The sequence below is a fragment of the Octopus bimaculoides genome, chromosome Z, assembly GCF_046866305.1.
Source record: "Octopus bimaculoides isolate indiv1 chromosome Z, ASM4686630v1, whole genome shotgun sequence".
In the NCBI taxonomy this organism is placed as follows: domain Eukaryota; kingdom Metazoa; phylum Mollusca; class Cephalopoda; order Octopoda; family Octopodidae; genus Octopus; species Octopus bimaculoides.
In genome coordinates this window covers 45,091,922-45,114,421 of record NC_142944.1, presented here as the reverse complement: position 1 = coordinate 45,114,421, position 22,500 = coordinate 45,091,922, and the positions used below count along the sequence as shown (strand labels likewise).

The following is a 22,500-nucleotide window of genomic DNA, read 5'->3' as shown; positions in this document are numbered from 1 at the left end:
AAGTAACAACCCCCCCCCCCAAAAAAAAAGAAGCAATGTTGCGTTAACAGAAATGCAAATGCCCTCACATACACACACACACGCACACATCCATTCACATGCATTTATCTTTTATAAAACCTGTATCACAAGAATTGTGACGTTATGTGACAGTTATAAACATCTTTAAGCAGAGATTTGTGCTATTGGTTGTAAGATACAGGCTTAGTGTGACCTCATGGAATGGGAGTGGAGATAATGAAATATGAGGAGAGCCAATGTTACTACCGTTTTGCTGTAGAACTAAATACATTACTCTCGTCTGTTAAACTGTATTCTGTAATTACTATAGGAGTGGCTGTGTGGTTAGATGTTTACTTCTCAGCTACATGGTTCTGAGTTCAGTCTCATTGCATGGCATCTTGGCCAATTGTCTTCTGGGCCAACCAAAGCCTTGTGAGTGAATCTGGTAGACAGAAACTACTGAAAGATGTCTGTTATTTATATATCAGTGTGTGTCAATGTTTGCCCTCTGCCACTGCTTGAAACCGGTGTTGGTATGTTTACGTCCTCATTACTTAGCGGTTCAGCAAAAAAAGCAGCATAATAATTATCAGACATAAACAGAAAAAAATAAATAAAGAAACAAATAATAGACACAGGCATGGCTGTGTGGTAAGAAGCTTGCTTTCCAACCACATGATTCCAGGTTCAGTCCTACTGCATGGCACCTTGGGCAAGTGTCTTCTACTATAATGTTGGGCTGACCAAAGCCTCGTGAGTGGATTTGGTAGATGGAAAACTGAATGAATCCCATCATATAACACACACACACACACACACACACACACACATATATATATATATATATATATATATATATATATATATGCACATATATATATACGTATATATGTTTGTGTGTCTGTATTTGTCCCCTAACCATTGCTTGACAACCGATGTTGGTGTGTTTACATCCCCCATAACTTAGTGGCTCAGCTAAGAGATCGATAGAATAAGTACTAGGCTTACAAAGAATAAGTCCTGGGGTTGATTTGTTCAACTAAAGTCGGTGCTCCAGCATGGCTGCAGTCAAATGACTGAAACAAGTAAAAGATATAAAAGAATAAAAGTACTGCAGTTGATTCATTTGACTAAAATTTCTTCAAGGCGGTGCCCCAGCATGACCGCAGTCAGATGACTGAAGCAGGTAAAAGATAAAAGATAAAGATAGGGCTGTCTCCTTATGTTATGGTTACTCATCACCCACCCCCTTCATGCTTATTAGGCCTCTCTCTTTTGCCCCTCCCCAGCTCCTGCAGACTTTCAATTGTGTTGTCCCTTTCCCTTCCCCCACTGTCTTCTGCATCCCTCTGTCTCCCCCAACTCATGGCTCCTTGCTGAGCCACCCTTCAACCCTACCCATTTTAGCTTTCTGCCTCCCTATCCCTCATTCTTCAACTCACCTTGTGCCTTGTGGGGCTACCCAGGTACTCCCATCATAATTTATCTGTCTTTGGCTGAGGACCCAAGTTGAGAACCACTGGGTTAGATTATGACATTTCATCATTAGCATCATTTAATCTTTGTTTTCTATGCTGGCTTGGGTTGGTTAGTTTGACAGGGGTTGACCAGCTGAAGAACTGCCCAGGCTCCATGTCTGTTTTGACATAACACCATAACTATGAGGGTTTAATTGTTACAAGAGTATAGATCATAAGAAAAATGGAAGTAAGATGGGCAGATCATGCATTTTGCTGCAAATGGGTTGCTGGCCATGTAGTAACGGTCTATTCAGTCACCAGAGACAGAATAAGTAGATCCTTACTAAGGATCTATCTCATCCCCCCACCCCATGATGGAATTGATTATTACTAAAGCTCTCTACTAAGAATCTACCTCATTTTATCTCCTATCATGGAATAAATTGCTACTACATGGGTAACTAATGTTTATATGTAGTGAAATGCCCCATTTGCATATCTGTTTTTGAAACGGCTGTAAGAGACTACTCTGCACACATTCTTATTTCCTATTCCTTATGATCTATACTCTTATAACAACTCAACCATTATGTTTAGATATATAGATGGCATAATATGGTGAGATACCAATTGTTTGTTTATACTTTTATTCTATTATATATGTGTGAACTGTAAACCATCTCTACCCTGTCGTTGTTAGACAGTTATGATTACAGGTGTTGAGCAGTTGAGAGGATAAACACACACACACACACACACACATGATGGGCTTCTATCAGTTTCCATCTACCAAATCCACTCCCAAGGCTTTGGTCAACCTGAGGCTGTTGTAGAAGACACTTATCCAAGATGTGATGTGCAAGATGATTTGGGGGAAATTTTGTTGCTATTTCAAGCAGATCATGTAATCACTTAGAGACTTTACCATTAAGTTATTAGAGTTCCAGAATTTCCTATGAAACTTTGCAGTTGTTGTATTTTTGTTTTTCCTATTCTTGTTGTTCATGCTTTTGTTATGTTACTGTTGCTTTTGTTTTTCTTGTACTCTCCCTATCCAATCCTTGTTTTCATTTCACTTATATACACCTCCCTTTAACTTAAGTGTACACCATGTCACATCTTCATTATCTCTCTCTCTCTCTCTCTCTCTCTCTCTCTCTCTCTCTCTCTCTCTCTCTCTATCTCTCTCTCTCCCTCTCTCTCTCTCCAACTGAGGTAGCCATGTATCACCTCTACTGCAAGACACCTATTACTATCTCTGTTCACACTCTAACCTCTCATCACTTGGCTCAAAGCCACCTCTCTCAGTAGTGCTCCCTTCCTCAGTTGAGGGTGTCTTTTCTTGCAAGTTATTTGGTGACCTTAATAGTTCTGATGCCACATGAAAAGCACCCGGGTACATTCTGTAACGCAGTTTGCAATTAAAAAGACATCCTGCCAGAGAAACTGTGTCAAAGGAGACAGAAGATCTTGGCACAGTCTTCTGATTTGTCAGCTTCTGTCAAGCAAAACTATCCAGCCTATGCCAGCATGAAAAGAGAACATTGATGATGCTGATGATGATGATGATCCTGTTACTATTGTTCGTGTTGTTGTTGTTGTGGTTGCTGTATAGTTGTCATAGTTCTTCTGCTACAGGTGTTTTTTGCTGTTGTCACTGTTATCGCTGCCAATGCTGCTACCGATGCTACTGCTGCTGATTTTCCTCTTACGCCTGTTGTTGTTTTTGTTTTAATACTCTATCATGTTAAAAAGATCTTCATAATTATTATCAGTTATATTTTCATCTTGGTATTTAAGTAATAATCTCCTTAATTACTAGTGTTGCTACTACTTGTGCTTATAATCAACACCAATCACCCTCTCTCAACTAGGAGGAGATTTATTTTTCACTCTCACCTGCTTAACACCACCAGACTCTCTTTAACACCTTCTACCCTTTAAATCTTCTCATGGGGCTTAGACAAGAGCCACATATGTTCTTTTTTCTTTTCTCTTTTTAAAAAAAAAAAAAAATTTTTTTTTACATAATCCATAATGTCTATGATTTAACGCACACAGATGCACTTTCAGGCATGCCATACAATGAATTCGAAAAGCTACGATGCTCGTAATCATAATGCGCTTGTTACCAACCATCATTATTATCACAAGGAGTAACAACCGCCACTACTGCTACTGCTACTACGACTACTGATACTACTACTACTAACTACTACTGCTGCTATTACTACCACCTTTAACTGCATCAATCTTATCAACACTGCCAAATGTATACGATTGGTGATGATGGGGCATCACACACTGTAGCAACACTAAAGAATTATTTTTTGTACCAAGTGTGTGTGTGTGTGTGTGTCTGTGTGCATATATGTAAATAATACATTGATGTGTGTGTGTATATATATATATATATATATATATATATATATATATATGTATCATCATTATCATCATCATTATTTAATGTCCTCTTTCCTTAGATTGGACAATTTGACAGGAACCGGCCAGGCAGAAGCCTGGACCATACTTCTGTGTCAGTTTTGGCATGGTTTTAATGGTTGGATGCTCTTCCTAACACCAACCATTCTGCAGATTTATGCACACACACACACACACACACACGTAGACATATACACACTAGGATCAGAAAGTGAAAATGAGTGCTCAACACTGCATTGGTGGATAGATATTGTTTACTAGTGGATTAATGAGGCAATCAATGATTCATGTGAAAGCCATCTCCACTATTGTTCAAATGAACCACAGAGGGAATGTTGATACTTATTTCTGTTTTCTATGCTGTTTTAACTCACCAATAAAGAATATTTATCCACCAATGCAGTGTTGAGCACACACTGTCACTGTTCCATGTAGTAGTGTGTAGTAGTGCTTTTGGTATTCTTAAACACCAGACAAACACTAAACACAAACATGGAATCAAAACAAACCATATGAGTGTGTGTGTTTTATATATGTATATTAGATAATAAATTGTATGGTATACAACTTACAGGTAGAATATGTTCACTTTCTCAGTGTTCATTGGGTAATTTGATTAATGAAAGAGACAGAAGATGGAAGATACGAGAATGTTTATCAATCACTACAATTGTTTTGACCCATCTAGCATTGATCCCTCATGGGTGGGATACTTAACAACTGGCTTAGGAGTATCTGACAGTATAGATGTTCCTCTTTCAAGATTACAAGATGTTTCTCATTAAAATAATGACTGTTCTGCAAGGTATCTTCTCCGTTTGTGTATAGAAAAGCAGTTAATTAAAGGATACAATTTCATTTCTATATAAGACAATAAATTTGAATGCTAATGGGTTACTCACACACACACACACACACACACACACACACACACATATCCTTTTATCCTTGGTGGCTCCACTAGTGCAGGTGCTACTTAAAATACACCCAGTCCACACTGTAAAGTAGTTAAGCATTTGGAAGGACATCCAGCTGTAAAAAACCATGCCAAAACTGACCTTGTCTGTGTGAGTGCTACATAGAAAGCACTCAGCTCACTCTGTCTTCTGGTTGCTGTTAGGAAGGACATTGAGCTGTAAAATCCATGACACAGGCCCCCTCCTGGCTAGCTCCTGTCGAACTGTCCAACACATGCCAGCATGGAAAAAGGACATTAAACATTGATGATGATGATGACGATAAAGGTGATCCTTTTGGGTTAAAAAAAAAAAAAACTATTATAGTATACTTTCCAAAGCTCTTCTGTGAGTATTGACTACCAAATGCTATCATAGAGTGGGACTTCTCTCACTGACTATACATGTAGAAATCCTTAAAGATCCACAGAGTATATACAAAAATGAATATGCTTTATTACATATCTCTACTATTGTGTCAATGCATCATTCATTACCACTGTTTATTGCTGAAAGTTACATATATTACAAACAATATTGCATTAATATCACTCAGCAATAGTGGCTTATGCATCTCTTCAGGTGTGTTGAGTTGAAAGCTCTGTTAGATCATATTTTAATTTTCCTCATTTTATACTTAGATTTAAATACTATCTTAAGCATTCTACAGACAAAGAGAAGAAAAACGGCATAAAAACAAAGGAAAGGAAACAAAGAATGAAGAAGTAGCATACTCATTCAGCCTTTTAACCCTTTAGCATTTAAACCAGCCATATCCTGCCAAAATATTCTTCCTGTTTTATGTTGAAACTGGCCAGACCCAAGATTTCTCACCTACTCTACAATGTCATTCTAAAAATAAAACAGTCACATGATCAAAATCGAGAAACTGTGTGATAATGCAAGAATAATTAAAAACTGTGAATAAATATAGGTGCAGGAGTGGCTGTTTGCTAAGTAGCTTACTTACCAACCACATGGTTCCGGGTTCAGTCCCACTATGTGGCACCTTGGGCAAGTGTCTTCTACTATAGCCTCGGGCCGACCAAAGCCTTGTGAGTGGATTTGGTAGATGGAAACTGAAAGAAGCCCATCGTATATATGTATGTATGTGTGTGTATATGTTTGTGTGTCTGTGTTTGTCCCCCCCCCCCCCAGCATCGCTTGACAACTGATGCTGGTGTGTTTACGTCCCTGTAACGTTAGCAGTTCGGCAATAGAGACTAATAGAATAAGTACTAGGCTTCCAAAGAATAAGTCCTGGGGTCGATTTCTTTGACTAAAAACCCTTCAAGGCGGTGCTCCAGCATGGCTGCAGTCAAATGACTGAAACAATTAAAACAGAAAATACACATTATATTTGACAGAGTAGTCTGAATGCTAAAGGGTTATACACACACATATACATATGTATATCGTTTTAGCCTTTAACCTGGCTAGATCTGGCCTCTCTCACCAGCCAACCATACAATGTCATTCTAAGAAAATAAACAATCACATCATCGAAATACAGAAGCTGCGAGGTAATGCAAAATTAATTGAAAACAATGTGAATAAATAAGTATAACATTTGAGAGAGTTATTTCAATGTTATGAAGTAGTTGTATGCTGTCAACTTAATGTGACAGTCCCATGAAGGGAATAATGCTACTGCTATTTAGCCCTAGGAAGCTGCACCGCTTCCTGTCGGCCAGCAGTAGTATTATTCCCTTCATGGGACTGTCACATTAAGTTGACAGCATACAACTACTTATTGTAGGCCAGCAATGTTTGAGGTATGAAGATACGCCGTAAGGCTAAACCCCTTATGAGTGAGAAACTCGGTGTAACATCATAAACCGGCCTACTGCACTATTATATATATACATGTATATATATATTATATTATATATACATGTATATATATATATATTATATATATACATCACTACTGCTTAAATCTCTCTGAGAGATTTAGAAATGTATTAATTCTATATTTCAGTGTTGTGTAGGGTTAAAAGTAGAGACTCTGTCTTCACCAGCTGGAAATTTAGGGAAAGTAAGAATACACATTTAACGATAAGAATGTCATAAAAAGATAAATTTTATCAGTTTACCATCCTGCCCACTTACCCTGTCCAATCCTTTGTAACACTTCACTTACCTTAAGTGTATGCCTCCCCACCATAAACACCACTACCTCTCTTTGTTTTTTTTCCTTTCTTTTCCAACTGGGTTAGCCATGTATTTCCTCTATCTCTATCTGTCTGTTACACTTTTTAACCTCTCTTCAGTTGGCACAGAGCCGCCCCATTCAATACTACCCCCCTCTCCCTCAGTCAAGAGGTCTTGTTTTGTTATTCTACAGGCCTGTTTACTGTCACTCATTAAGGCCACTAACTCATGGACAAATTTATGACCTTAAAGCACCATTCTATTATCTCTCTCTCTTTTTTTTTTCTTATTTATTCTTCCCTTTCTCTCTTTAGATTTTCTCACTTTCTATCTGTTTCTAAGATTTCTTTTGTCTAAGGGTTCTTTTGAGGCAGGGGGAAGGGGTTCTTATGTTCAGTCATATATGCAATATTAAATGTGTGTCAGGACAAACATATTCTGTGCATTTTTTTGTATGCATATGAATAGTTATTTACGTTATTTACGAATAGTTATTTATATAGGTGCAGAGTGGCTGTGTGGTAAGTAGCTTGCTTACCAACCACATGGTTCCGGGTTCAGTCCCACTGCGTGGCACCTTGGGCAAGTGTCTTCTACTATAGCCTTGGGCTGACCAAAACCTTGTGAGTGGATTTGGTAGACGGAAACTAAAAGAAGCCCATCATATATATGTATATGTATATATAATAATATTAGGGATAAAATCCAAATTTACAGGTAAAAACTCAATTAAAATCAATTTATTAAAAATTAAAATTAAATTAAGTTTCACAGTATAAAATATATGTAAATATATAGTATTAGGGAAAAGACTAAAGGTGGTGCTTCAGCCTGGCCACAGTCAAATGACTGAAGCAAGTAAAAGAGTGAAAGAGAGAGAGAGAGTAGTGGCTCATTAATAGCCTGTATACATACATACATACATACACACATACATACATACATACATACATACATATGTGACAGTGGATTTTCATAGATGAGTTCATAAACCTTGGTTCTTTTCCCTAATAATATATATATATATATATATGTATGTGCGTGTGTATGTTTGTGTGTCTGTGTTTGTCCCCCCAACATCGCTTGACAACCAATGCTGGTGTGTTTACGTCCCCGTAACTTAGCAGTTCGGCAAAAGAGACCGATAGAATAAGTACTAGGCTTCCAAAGAATAAGTCCTGGGGTCAGTTTGCTCGACTAAAGGCGGTGCTCCAGCATGGCCACAGTCAAATGACTGAAACAAGTAAAAGAGTAAGAGAGAGAGAGAGTAGTGGCTCATTAATAGCCTGTGTGTATACATACATACATACATATGTACATAATATGAACATATGTATGTAATATGCAGGTACGTATGTAATACTATAAAAAGTTCAAGGTCTGATAGAACCCCATCTGTGTTATTGTTTATGTATGTACATGTGTGTGTGTATGTGCGTGCGTGCATGTGTGTGTGGGGGGGGGTGCATGTGTTTGGGTTCAAGTGCAATGCATGTGTTTAGGTTCAACATGCAAGCTGCAATATAAACAAAGGAAAGCTGGAAACAGTGTACTGCTGTGGTTTTACCCTTTTTTTATGCCACCCCACTTAAGACCACCCTTGGTTCTTTGATAGAATCTTCGTGTTTTGAAGTGATTTCATTAAAAAATGTTTATTACATTTGATGGCACAAATGACACGTAAGCATATTAGATGAACCCCATTTTCTGAAGAATATATTCAGGAAAAATTGAGCACCAAGGACAAAATGGAAAGCCCAAAATATGGGAAGGCCCAACCTCTCATGTAGGATCCAGAAAGATTTCTTGTGATATATTTTTGGAAACAAAAGAATTGTTAGGAAGGCCCAACCTCTCATGTAGGATCCAGAAAGATTTCTTGTGATATATTTTTGGAAACAAAAAAATTGTTAGGAAGGCCCAACCTCTCATGTAGGATCCAGAAAGGTTTTTTGTGATATATTTTTGGAAGCAAAAAAAATTATATCTTATATGCCATCAAATGTAATAATTTATGTTCTAAACACCAGCTTAATACTCTTTACCTGTTTCAGTTATTTGACTGTGGCCATGCTGGAGCACCGCCTTTAGTCGAGCAAATCGACCCCAGGACTTATTCTTTGGACGCCTAGTACTTATTCTATTGGTTTCTTTTGCCGAACAGCTAAGTTACGGGGACGTAAACACACCAGCATCGGTTGTCAAGCAATGTTGGGGGAGGACAAACACAGACACACACACACATACAGATATATATATACATATATACGATGGGCATCTTTCAGTTTCCGTCTTCCAAATCCACTCACAAGGCTTTGGTCGACCCGAGGCTATAGTAGAAGACACTTGCCCAAGGTGCAACGCAGTGGGACTGAACCCAGATCCATGTGGTTGGTAAGTAAGCTACTTACCACACAGCCACTCCTGCGCCTATACTGAGAAAGTTATTTTGATAAAATCTTCATTATTTTCAATTTATTAGAAACAGTGGTGGCAGTATATACCAAGAGAAATATGCTCCCTAATAAAAGGGTTAATAAAATAATTTGTTTGAAAATTGAAAATCATAATCCATACAGAAGCCACCTGAAGAAGCCAAAATGTTGAAACTGTAACAATCCAGACACCACTCTGACTATACTGGTGTATTATAATGGTAATTTTTTTATCTCGGAAATTCTGGCGGAAATGTCTTTTACTATTTAATTTTTCTTTATTTCAACTAATTTTTTAATTTTTTAACCCAGGCTCAGATAACAAAATCATGGAATCACTACTCGCAATAGAAGCACAGCTTGATAAACTATATGCAACACCAGATCCTGAAGTACCTGAAAACGAAGTGAAGTTTATGTCCATCGTATCAGATCTAGCTGATAGAGAATTAGTCGTTACAATTAGCTGGGCAAAACAAGTACCTGGTAAGTGATTGTCTTGAGTATTAATTATTTCATATCAATTATTCTATATAATGAACACTAACAGCACAAAACAATAATGACAAAAGAAAAAAGCTAAGGTGAAGGAGCCTCTATTTGGTTATGCTTCCTGATGTTGTATATATAATAGCCAAATCATTTTTACTGATATGATTGGCAATTTGCTATGCTTAAGAAAACCTGCTCAGCTAAGTAAAAATTGAGGCCATCATATCATGACCACACCCGCTGCAAACAATCTGTCCCTGAGAAATTTCTCTCCCCAACAACCCACCTTCCCTCCACCCTTATTCACCACTTGCTGCACTCTTCTCCTTTCCATCCCTTACTCTCTCTTTGCACCCTTGCAAACCTACCAGCACGTTATTTGTCCCTTTTTGCTCTCTTCTGCACAGCATAACCTTCTAACACCTCCTCTCTCTATTTGTGTCCACTCGCTATATTCCTCCTCTCCTCCACCTCCCACTCTCCTTTCACAGTCTCACAAACTCACCTACCCACTCGTCCAATCCCATCCCTGGTTCCACTTCACTTATTTACACCTCCCTATAACTTGAGTGCAGCCCTGTCACATCTTCACCATCTTCTCACTCCCTTCACTGTCTCTCCTCCACTTTAAGACACTTATTTCTTACCCTCTCTTCAACTGGCAAATAAGGAAAAATGGATATTAAACAGATGATGATGTGGTACAAAACTATTTGGGCACTGTACCTATCAGAAGAAAAATAAAAGAATTAAAAGGATTCCTTCTAGGGACAGACAATTGGCAAAAACAACAGTAGCAATAAAATACTGAATAAGGGTCTCTTTTCCAGAAGAATTGAAGGAATTTGTTGGTAAACCACCAGTTTGAAACCTTGGGACTGTCTTTGGGTTCCATCATCATCATCATCATCATCTGTTTAATGTGCATTTTTCCTTATTTGCATGGATATTATTATGATAGATATTTTTATGACTACATGCCCTTCTGTCAACAACCCTCACCTAAGGTAATATTTTTCGTTGGCTGGACGTGTTTTCACAGAAGACTGAAAACAATTAACATCTCTTGTTCAATGGTAAGACTTGCTTTACCTTTACTGTGTGATGTTAAAATGAAGTAAAACACACACACATACACACCTAACAAGTTTCCTACAGTTTCCATCTAGCAAGTCAACTCATGGTTTTGCTCAGCCTGGGGCTATCAGAGAAGACACTTGCTCAAGATTGCACACTGTGGGACTGAACCTAGAACCATGTGTTTTGGAAGCAAGCCTCTTATCAAGCACCCATGCCTGTGCCTATACAAAAAAAAGTTTAGAAAAAGAAAAAAGAAAAAAAAGCATGTAAAAAAACAGTGATGTTGATATTATATTATCTAATGTTGTTTATCCTCCAGCTCATCATAATAATCCTGTTTGCTTTTAATCTTCCTCTGTTTATCATAATTCCGAACATCTGGATTGTACGATTCCATTGTCTGTACAACACCAAGATTTGGTTTCAGGAACCCCATTTTGGCTATTCATATTTGCTATCATAATCTTTTGGTCACTGCCCAATATTCATCGCCATATGTAAGGTTAGGCAGGGAATCTGAATTGAAGATAGTGATTTTGCTTTTTTTTTTTTTTTTTTTACCAACCTTTCTTCTTGTGAAGATCAAATGCTGGTGAAGAACTGAAATTAAAGATGCAATCAACTGGATATGTGATGTCTGAGATGGAATTTAAGCCTTTCTGCTATGAAACAAATATTTTGAATTGAACATTTAATAGGTCTTTAATGAAAAAAATGGAGAAAGTGGGAGAAGAAATCATTAATTAAGTGAATTGATTAATTAGTTTGAGATTGAACTGTACTTGACAGTTAAGTAGTAAAGCTAGAGATAGATAGAGAGAAAGAGAGAGAGTGATAGAGGATGCAGAAGAGAGAGAGAGAGTTTTGTAGTGGAGACTCTTGGAGGTTCCGATTGATTATGTAATGACTGTCTTGTACTGAATAAACTATTTTAAAACGTGGTAGAACTACATGTAGTTCTATCATAGAATTACATGTTTACATCCTCCACTGTAACCGGAACTGAAAGACTCACTGTGATAAAGCTTCATTCCCTCTCCCTGTTGGAATTAGTCCATGTTAGAGAGGAGAGGATGTTGCCTGCCAAAGGGGGTCAAACGTGGATGGAGAAAAGAAAACAGGAAAGAGATAAAGACAAGCACTTGCGCAGACCAGGACCCCCAAACTGTTTAGACAAAGTAGGTTGGTCGTTGGAATCTGTGGAGAGTCTGACATTGACCAAGCATTCAAGTTTCCAATGTATATATACAGATAGATAGAGAGAGAGAGATACGTATATACATGCATGCATATATATACTCTCTGAGTGGTTGGCGTTAGGAAGGGCATCCAGCTGTAGAAACTCCGCCAAATTTAGATTGGAGCCTGGTGTTGCCATCCGGTTTCACCAGTCCTCAGTCAAATCGTCCAACCCATGCTAGCATGGAAAGCGGACGTTAAACGATGATGATGATGATGATGATATATATATATATATATATATATATATATATATATATATATCAAATAATAAGCAACACGGATTTCAAAAGTGATTGCAGTACGCACGTTTCATGCTACTTCAATTTATTTAAGTAATGTGAGCATTACCTTAAATGCAATATGAAGAGCAATCTTCAGCTGCACGAAAAAATGTAGAAAAAAAGACATATTACAAATGTGGCAACATATTAAAACCAAGTGGGAGAGAGCAGAGGAAGAATATATAAGTCCATCTTGACATAGCAGGGTCTATCAGGCTACATATATATATATATATATAGCTACTGTTAAGAGCAAAGTTTATCAACAATGGAATGGCGAAAGACAGTAAACGAAACACAAAAATAGATTAAAGATTGTGTACCTGCTCTTTCTCATGTTCATGTGTGGGCGTGTGCTTACATATATGCATTATCGTGGCAGCACAGAGAGAGAGAGAGAGAGAGAGAGAGAGAGAGACGCTCAATAACGTTATCTTAGATCGTAATGATAGGGGAGCTAACTCTCCGTCGCGTTTATGATATTGATATTTCTCCTGTTGATTTAAAGATAGTTTTCCATAACAGCTTATGAAACTATTCACACACGTTATATATATATATATGTGTGTGTGTGTGTAATATATGTATGTATGTATTTTATTGTAGTACATACAAAAGCAAGAATATATATATATATAATGTACATATGACGTGTGGGAGGGGGTACAACAGAACCTGTGTACGCCTGTTTGGGTAAGAATTCGTTTGCAGCTGTGTATTCAAAAGTCTGCAAGAAGGTTTAAAGAATTGTCTAGACAGTGGCTGTTATCCTTGAAAAGCAAGAATAGATTCATTCCTGTTCTTGAAATGACAACTTTGTAGTGAATAGACGCTGTTCATAGTTCATTTGTAATTTAATCATTCAACCGTATATTGTATGGTTCAGTGATTAAATTGTTGCAATCTTAATTAGAATATAACATTTTTTTTTTAAATGTCTATTATATTCTAGTTTAAAAAAAAATCTGTTTTATTATTTTGTGACAATATTTCAAACAAAATACACTTCTTACATTTCAATTAAGTTTGAAAATGATCAAGAATTTGAAGGGATTTTAGCAAAATAACTAACTTTATTCATGTAATGATATATTAGAATCACAACCTAGTAGAAAACTTTATTTAAATATGAAACACTTCAAAGCAGGTGGCCTTATGTGAAGGAAGCAAAGAGTAGTCACTGGCTGTTTAGTATCAATAGGTTAATTGTTTTGTTTTTTGTTTTTTTTTTTGTTTTTCAGTTCCTTCTTAAACATAATTAAGAGGTTAAGTAGCCAGGTTTCTAGAATTGAATTTGTTGAGTTGATATTTTATTCATTGTATCTCCTCAAGTTTTCCATATTCTGATCAGTCTGAAGAATTTAAACCAACTTGCTGAGAGCATATAGTATTGTGAAAATGAATATAAAAATTGTTATTAAAAATAAACAGTTAATTATAAATATATCATTATACTTTGGAACAGCCATATTGCCAGAAGGAAAACACACACACACACGTATATACACAACAGTCATTCACTTCAATGTTAATTCCCTGATAATATAATCAAAAACTCAACTAATCCATCTCCAGTACGTGTGTTTGTTGGAAGTATGACCCTTCCAAAATATAATAATATTGGTCTCAACATATTGTTTCAGATCAAGATTCTAGCAAAATAAATTCACAAATGAAATATTAGAAATTCAATTTTTAAGTAGAAAGTGAATAATATTGTCTTAATATCTTTTGTGTTGATTTTGTCTTTGTTTATTCACCTCTAGGACATCTTAGAGAAACCTATAATTAAAGGTGTCCCAACTGTTTCCTTTTTCTTTAAAAAAATTTTTTTTAGACATAGAATATTATCTACAATCTTTTTTTTTTCTTTTTTGTTAACTTTAACCCTTTTGATACCAACCTGCCTGAAACCAATTCTGGCTCTGTAGTACAAATGTCTTGTTTTCAAAAGTTCTTAATTAAAATCTTCTACCAAACCTTAGTCACAATTTATGTTCCTAACATTAGGTTAATGATAACTAAGTTATTTTACTAAATTCTTTGTTATATTTAAAATTAATTGAATGAATCACAGAGCATCTCAACAGGAATATGGTAACAAAAGGGTTAAGATAGTAAGATGTAATTCAAAGGTGATTTAAGACACTTATTTCTAGCAAGCGAAGCAACTGCATGCAGGTTCACAGAGTTTGCAGAAAAGGTGGTGAGCTGGCAGAATCATTACCATGCAAGGCAAGATGCTTAGAGGTATTTTGTCTGTCTTCACGACCTGAGTTCAAATTCTGACGAGGTCGATTTTACCTTTCATCCTTTCGGGGTCAATAAAATGAGTAGCAGTTGAGCACTTGGCTCGAATTAATTAACTTACCTTTCCCCTGAACTTGCTGATCTTGTGCCAAAATTTGAAATCAATATTTGCTATTTTGTGATAGCAAATATTTTTGTACACACACACACACACACACACACACACACACACACACACACACACATTCTTTTTATTCTGAATATTTAATTTTTAAAAAAATAATTCTTTAATACTTCTAGAATATTTAATTTTCTTTTTATACTGTAAAGTGGTGGCACTGTCACTCCAATAATATATATATATACACACACACTAAAAAGCAGCAAAGATATCACAAAAACTGTTACTCAGAATTTCATGTTTACGTTCATCGGACAGTTTTGCTTAGAATCTAAACAAAACTGTCTGACAAATGGAAAAGTGAAACTCTGAGTAACAGTCTTTTGTTATATTTCTGCTGCTTTTAAATAAAGCATATTACTCTACCTCTTGTATTTGAGTACTATTTTTTCCACCTTATTTCACATTTATGTGCTTACTCTGGTATATATATATATGTTTAAGCTGGTTCCCATGCATTTCCCTGAAGAGAAGATTACATTTTTAACATCGCCGATTCCAATGGATCGTATAAATTGTAATTCTTCGAAACATATGTTGGAAATAAAAGTATGCAGTTAACATATGCGTTTTACTCCATTCATTAAATTTATATATACTCAAGTACCCAAAATATCAAGGAGTATCTACCTCATAAACAGGAGTTACACCACAGTTATTTTGTGATCTTTGCTACCCTGGTATCTATTAACCAATCTATTTTGTCCAAGTTATTTATTAATTAGGAGAAAATAAATACATATAATAATATATATATATATATATTGTTTTTATTATTATTATTGTTTTTATTGTTCTCTTAGTTGAAAAATAAACTGGTAAATTGACATAATACAATGTCTGCAAGTTGATGAGTACCACATATTCCCCTCCATTTTCTTATTGCTATATATAAAGGATAATAATATGTAATTTTTATCATTTTTACCCATCAGGTTTTGCCAGTCTCCCACTTGTTGACCAGATGAATCTCTTACAACATTCATGGCTAGAGATTCTATGCCTCAATCTTGCACATCGATCCTGCCCTTACAACCACTTCTTAAAATTTGCTGAGGACTTCAAAATCGACCAAGAGCAAGCTGCAAACACATATGGTTGCTCACCTAAAATGGACAACCTTAGTAGAAAATTGGCCAGCAAAATAACGAGTCTTGGAGTGACTAAAGAAGAGTATATATTATTGAAAGCCTTAATTCTTTGCAATCCTGGTTAGTTTTAAATCTTTGATTTGAATGATAAAAGTTCTTTGAAATCTGATAGTTTATTTTTTGGGTTTCATTTTTAATAATGGCCACTTACTTATTTACCCTTTAACCTTCAGATTACTCTGTCAAAGGTAATGCTTCATAGCTTTGAAATTTTTATGATGTGAATGTTTATTTTTAGAATGACATTGTAGGGTTGGTAAGAAAGGCCAGATCTAGCCAGGTTAAAGGCTAAAAGGATATATTTATGTATGCTATGCATATGTATATGTGAATGTATGTGTATGTATATATATATATATATATATATATATATATACATGCACACAGAAACACAATTGCAGCGTGGAAGGTGTTTATAAGCCATTTAAGAAACACAAAAACCATTAGATTCGCTTCAATATTTAAATTTAATTTGCCAAAGTATTTTCGTCACTTTGAGACTGCGGCCTGTTCACTGACCTGTTCACTGACAAAATTCCGTGATGCAGCACAAAATTTTGTCAGTGAACAGGTCGCGGTCTCAAAGCAACGAAAATATTTTGGCTTATGAAATTTAAATATTGAAGCGAATCTAATGGTTTTTGTGTGTTTTTAAATGGCTTATAAACACCTTCCACGCTGCAATTGTTTTTCTTTCAGTACATGGTCTCAGATCAGGTCACTTGCTATGCAAGTACATCTCCGTAATATGCGTGTGTGTGTGTGTATATATATGTGTTTGTGTTTGTATGTATGTATGTTATGCATATGTATAACTCTTTAGCATTCAGATTTGTTTGTCATATGTGATGCTTATTTATTCACATTATTTTGAATTAATCATGCATTATTTTGTAGCTTTGGAATTTTAGTAATGTGATTGTATATTTTTACAATGACTTTGCAGGATAGGTTTGAGAGACCAGATCTGGTCAGTTTGAACATAAATCAGATGGATTATTTTGGCTACTAAATGGTTAAATATATCAAACCATTAATCTTTTAGTAATGATTTATATGCTACTTCAAAGAATAGTTAAAGACATTTCGTATCTCAGTTTGAGCATAGTCATCTAGTTAAGGGGTTTGCTTTGTGACCACATGCTTCTAGGTTCACTCACTGTTTGTATATTTTTAAATTTATTGAAACATAGACAGTGCATTTAACTGAAAATGCTTGATACAAAATACTCAAGTCTCTCATTCTAATTGTTTAATTGTTTCTTTATCTATCCCACCTACTAACAAATAATTTTTGCTTTTTTTAAACCCAATATTATTTATCTGCTTTCTTACATGTTACTGTTTTTTCTTTGTGATTTCTAGATGTGACTTCTGACAGTAATGGCTCAGTGAAACAACTTCAAGACAAATTCCATGATACTCTCATTGAATATGTAAAAACAAAGCACACTGGCAACATGCGTCGGTTGGGTCATCTCCTCATGCTTTTACCACACTTAACACATGTAAAACTGCTGGCAAGACAGTATTGGTTTGATGTAAAAAAGGACGGCCGCGTCATCATGCACAAGCTGTTTTTAGAGATGCTGGAAGCTGATTCTTGATGTTGCGTAGATTATTAATGTAGCCAAGTTCACCATGAATAGTAATATACATATATATATATATATATATATATATATATATATATATATATATATATATATATATATATACATATATATATATAGAAAAAGAGAAAGAGATGTATATGTAGAACTTTTAAAATTAACAGGCTGATGGGTTTGGTTTGCTCACATTTGACAAATGCCTAGCCGGACATCTTTTAAACTGTTTAACTGTGGTTATGGTTAAAACTTACGGAGCCATCATCAGTCTTGCCTAATCTGAAACAAAATATAAATAAGAATGAGACATTTTTTTATATAGTTACCTTTACTCCTAAATCTATTAAACATTTGGAGGAAAAAAAAGTAATGATAATAGTAATATTATATTACTAGTTTTTGAATTTCAGACAAACACACAAAAACAAAAACAAAAAAAAAAAAGGAGTTTAGTTGTGGCTTTATAAAATCAAAATTCTGCCTTTCTTGGTTTTCAGATGGGTGTTGGACAACTGCTTTCCCTTTATTTATAAGGAGAGTTTTTCTTTGGTGTAGGCTTTAGACATCAGCCAAAAAACCCTGGGCCACGTTACACATATTGGTTTAAAAAAAAAAAAAATGATCTTAGTACCACAACCACTTCGAAAAATATTCATTACTCCCGATATTTGTATGAAAATAAGAAATTTTCATTACAGACTTTGTGATATGTTTGACTAGCCTTAACTTGCTTAAACTCTCAGTCGACGTTCTTGAGAATTAATAGTAGTTTTTTTTTTTGTTTTGTTTTCCTTTTTTTTTCTGGTATGATAAACTTGTGGTGATATAGATAGATAGATAGAAGAAGAAAAGAAGCCAAAAAAAAAAAGACTGAGTTTTTGGAAGGTTGGTGACTGCATTATATTGTTATATTTACCCAATGTCATTTTTTTTTTTTAAATTTTGGGTAATCTTCAGATGCAAAACAAAAAAAAATCAAACAAAACAACAGCAAAAAAACTTCAAAAATTTATCATTTTTTTTTAAAAAAATCTGGTAAGCTTATTATATCATTTGTTTACATCACTGACAAAAAAAAATAAATAATAATAATTAAAGTCAAAACTCCCCAAATTCCCTGAACCCCTTCAGAACTCCAGACAACACTGGCTAACTCAGTGGACCCTAATTGAAACATTATTAGGTGACATTTTCATTGATTTTTTTCTTTTTTAATATTTTTTTTCCCTCCATGGTTGACTGGGCAATGTTGACTGAGTGATTTAAGTTGTGTGCATTTTTTTTTTTATTTTTAGAATTTTGTAGCATGTTAACAATGGTTTCAAACGTGACCTCAGGCATTCATCATTTTTGTCTTGAGGAGAAAAATTCTGAAGTAATTTTGTAGTATTTTTTTGGTGTGTTTTATATTACATGTTCCATGTTTCTGTAGATAGCAAGAAGAAAAATAATAATAATAACGAACTCATATTTATGGACATGCATTGTTGTTATATCAGTAAAGGGTGGAATGTAGAAATGGTAAATAATTTCAAAGTTTCAAGCCAAAACAAAGAAAAAGAAAAGAAAAACAGCCAAATGTGTGTTAGAGATATATGAATATGTGTGTGTGTGTGTATATATATATATATGTATACACACACATTCACACATACAAACATATATACAATCATACATTTATATGCATGTATATATGTGAATGTATGTGTAAGTATTGTTGTAAGTCCATTTTCATTCATATTATTTTATAGTATTTTATATTATGGGTGTGTGTGCATGTGTACATATATATATATATATATATATATACACACACATACACACACACACATGCAGTTGTGTGTCTGTGTGTGTGTATAATATAACGAATAAATTTTTTTGCCTCTTATGTGATATTTGACTGAAAAAGAAATTCATCAAAATAAGAGATTTCACATCATCTTTGTCAACTAATGTCTATTTACCATTTTAAAAAGAATTCAAAATACTTCAAAGGTAAACACCATTTACCTTGTTCTTCTAAGATAAACACAGACAATAAGAGAAAAGAAGCATTATTAAAGTTATTAAATATAAAAAAAAAACTCATAAAAACATACACATTTTCATACATTGTCATTCTTTCTCAAACTTTCTCAACATCTCTCTTACTTTCACTTTTTCCTTTTTCTCTGTCTTTCTCAGGCACATATACATACACACATGCACACACACACACATGCAAATATAGAGAACAAAGAAAAACAATATAGCAAAGGAATATGTCATTTCATTTTTTTTTTTTGTAGTTAAGTTTGAATACAATCCAAATTTAAAATATTAATTAAATCGTTTCATTAACATTGAAAAGAGTATGAGTGAGTTTCATTTTCACACATGTGTGCACACACACACACACACACACACACACACACACACACACACAAGTATGCACTCACACACACACAACTTATGAGTGTGTATTTATATCTGTAAATCATACATACACACACACACATATATAATTTTATATATATATATATATATATATATGTGTGTGTATATATATATTGAATAACAAAAAGTGGATGTAAATAATTGGCTTCAGCTCAAATTATGACATTTATGTATTTAGATACTGGCACAAAATGAGGGTACAGGAATTTAGACCACAAGAGTTAAGTTCAAGAACAGTTGAGGAATGTTTGTGCTGGTTGTGGTAAATTCTGGTATTCTCTTGGAACAATTATACAGTAAGACTGAATTATTGGTATTGGGTAAAGCTAGTCATTGTAGAAAGAATCTGAAGCTGGGTGAGAAGAAATGTCGCCTCTGTATACCTCCTGTAACTTCCTGCTAAGGCTCTCTCTCATTCCTCCTCTGATGATGGAATAAATTACAACTGTATTGTTGGCTGCTAACTGATTGTTTGCAGGGAAATGCACCATGTGCACATCTCTCATGAAACAGCTGTAGGAAACTATCTGTACACTTTCCTTTATTCCTTTTTCTCATCCAGCTTTGGATTCTATCTATGACGACTAGCTTTATCAAATGTCAGTAATTTGGATTTACCATAAAACTATACCAGAACACTAGCATATGTCATAACCATTATGAAACCCTTGTGATCTATATTCCTGTAGCAACTCAACCTTTATGTTTAAAACTATGTAAATGTCATCATCTGATCTGATACCAGTTATTTGCCCGTTTATATACTATTAATCTAATATACACATACCTGTTCGATTGATAGACCACCTATAGCCAATTGTCGTTAGGCAGCTATGAAATCCTTGTCTTTTTAGTTGCAGTTCAAGTTGGAGTTTAGGCAGCAAGTCAACCTGAGCACTAATAGTGTATATACCTAACTTAATACCTGAATTTTACAAATTTATATATATGTGTATATATATGTATCTAATATGTACGTATATGTATATATATATATAAATATATATATATACATATGTACATATATATGTAATATATACATGTGTATTTAATATATATGTAATATATATATGTGTATATAATATATATGTATATGCATATATAAAATACATATATATGTATGTATATATACAGACAGAATGCTAGAGAATACTAGAGTGAAAGAATGTGAGAGTGAAAAGAAAAAGCAGAGAGAATGAATCACATAGAATTGGTCTTAACACTGCTGCTTCTGCTTTTACAAAACTTACAATCTTATACACATTCTTATACACACGTGTGCACACACGCACGCACACATGCATGCACACATACATGTATACATACACGCATGCACATACACACAAACAAACATTCGCACACAAGCATATTTATGTATATTCATCTAGGTGTGTGTGTGTACATAAGTATGTGTTTGTGTGTGTGTGAATACATATATGTATACTAATATGTATGCATACATATATACACACATGCATATATATATATATATATATATATATATATGCATATAAATTTATGTGTGTGTATATACATACTTGTACATATATGTGTGTGCATATTATATATGTGGATATATATATATATATATATATATATATATATATATATATATAGACATATTTATGTAAATATATGTGTATGTATGTATAAATGAATTTATGCATACCTTTACTGAGTTAGCAACCTTCCATCATGAATGTCTGATGAGAAGCAACTTGAGGCTATGTCTAAACAAAAAACTCTATATTGCCCGAATTACTAAAATATTTAAAATAAATAAATAAATAAATAAACTATTGGTTGAAAAGATGAAAGAAGAAAAAAGAAGAAAACAACACAAAAATATATAATAAAGCAGCTGAATATTGACTTTAATATATGCACATAGTTTTATTACATTTTCATATATATATATATATATATATATATATATATATATATATATATATATATATATATATATATATATATATATATATATGTATGAATGATGTATATATGTGTGCATGTGTGTATGTATATAGACACTCGGTAGTATTTTTTTAATTTTTTTTCTCTCTCTCTCTTTTCAACATTTAGTTTTTGGATGAGAAACTATTTGATAATTTTTACCAGTATTTTACGACAAATATCTGTGTGTAAATATATATATATATATATGTGTATGTCTATGTTTTATGTGTGCATAATTTGTTTGTTTTTTTTTCATGTGTATCATGGGGCATGTATGTCTGTGTGTGTGTGTGTGTTAGTGTGTATTTGCACGCATATATAGACTAATTATACACGTGTGTATATATATATGTTTATACATGTATACATAT

General features: G+C 34.2%; 1 protein-coding gene across 4 annotated transcripts in view; it reads left to right on the top strand.

Moving 5' to 3' along the window:
• The window catches only part of LOC106883388 (steroid hormone receptor ERR1), a 234,315-nt gene extending 212,251 nt beyond the window's left edge, over positions 1–22,064 (top strand). For all 4 annotated transcript variants that reach the window (XM_052973526.2, XM_052973522.2, XM_052973523.2 and 1 more), the window contains exons 5-7: positions 9,763–9,936; positions 15,912–16,187; positions 17,493–22,064. In XM_052973526.2, coding sequence (XP_052829486.1) covers positions 9,763–9,936; positions 15,912–16,187; positions 17,493–17,734 — 692 coding nt within the window. In that variant the 3' untranslated portion in view covers positions 17,735–22,064. The remainder of the gene's footprint in view (positions 1–9,762; positions 9,937–15,911; positions 16,188–17,492) is intronic.
• Positions 22,065–22,500: the final 436 nt, after the last annotated feature.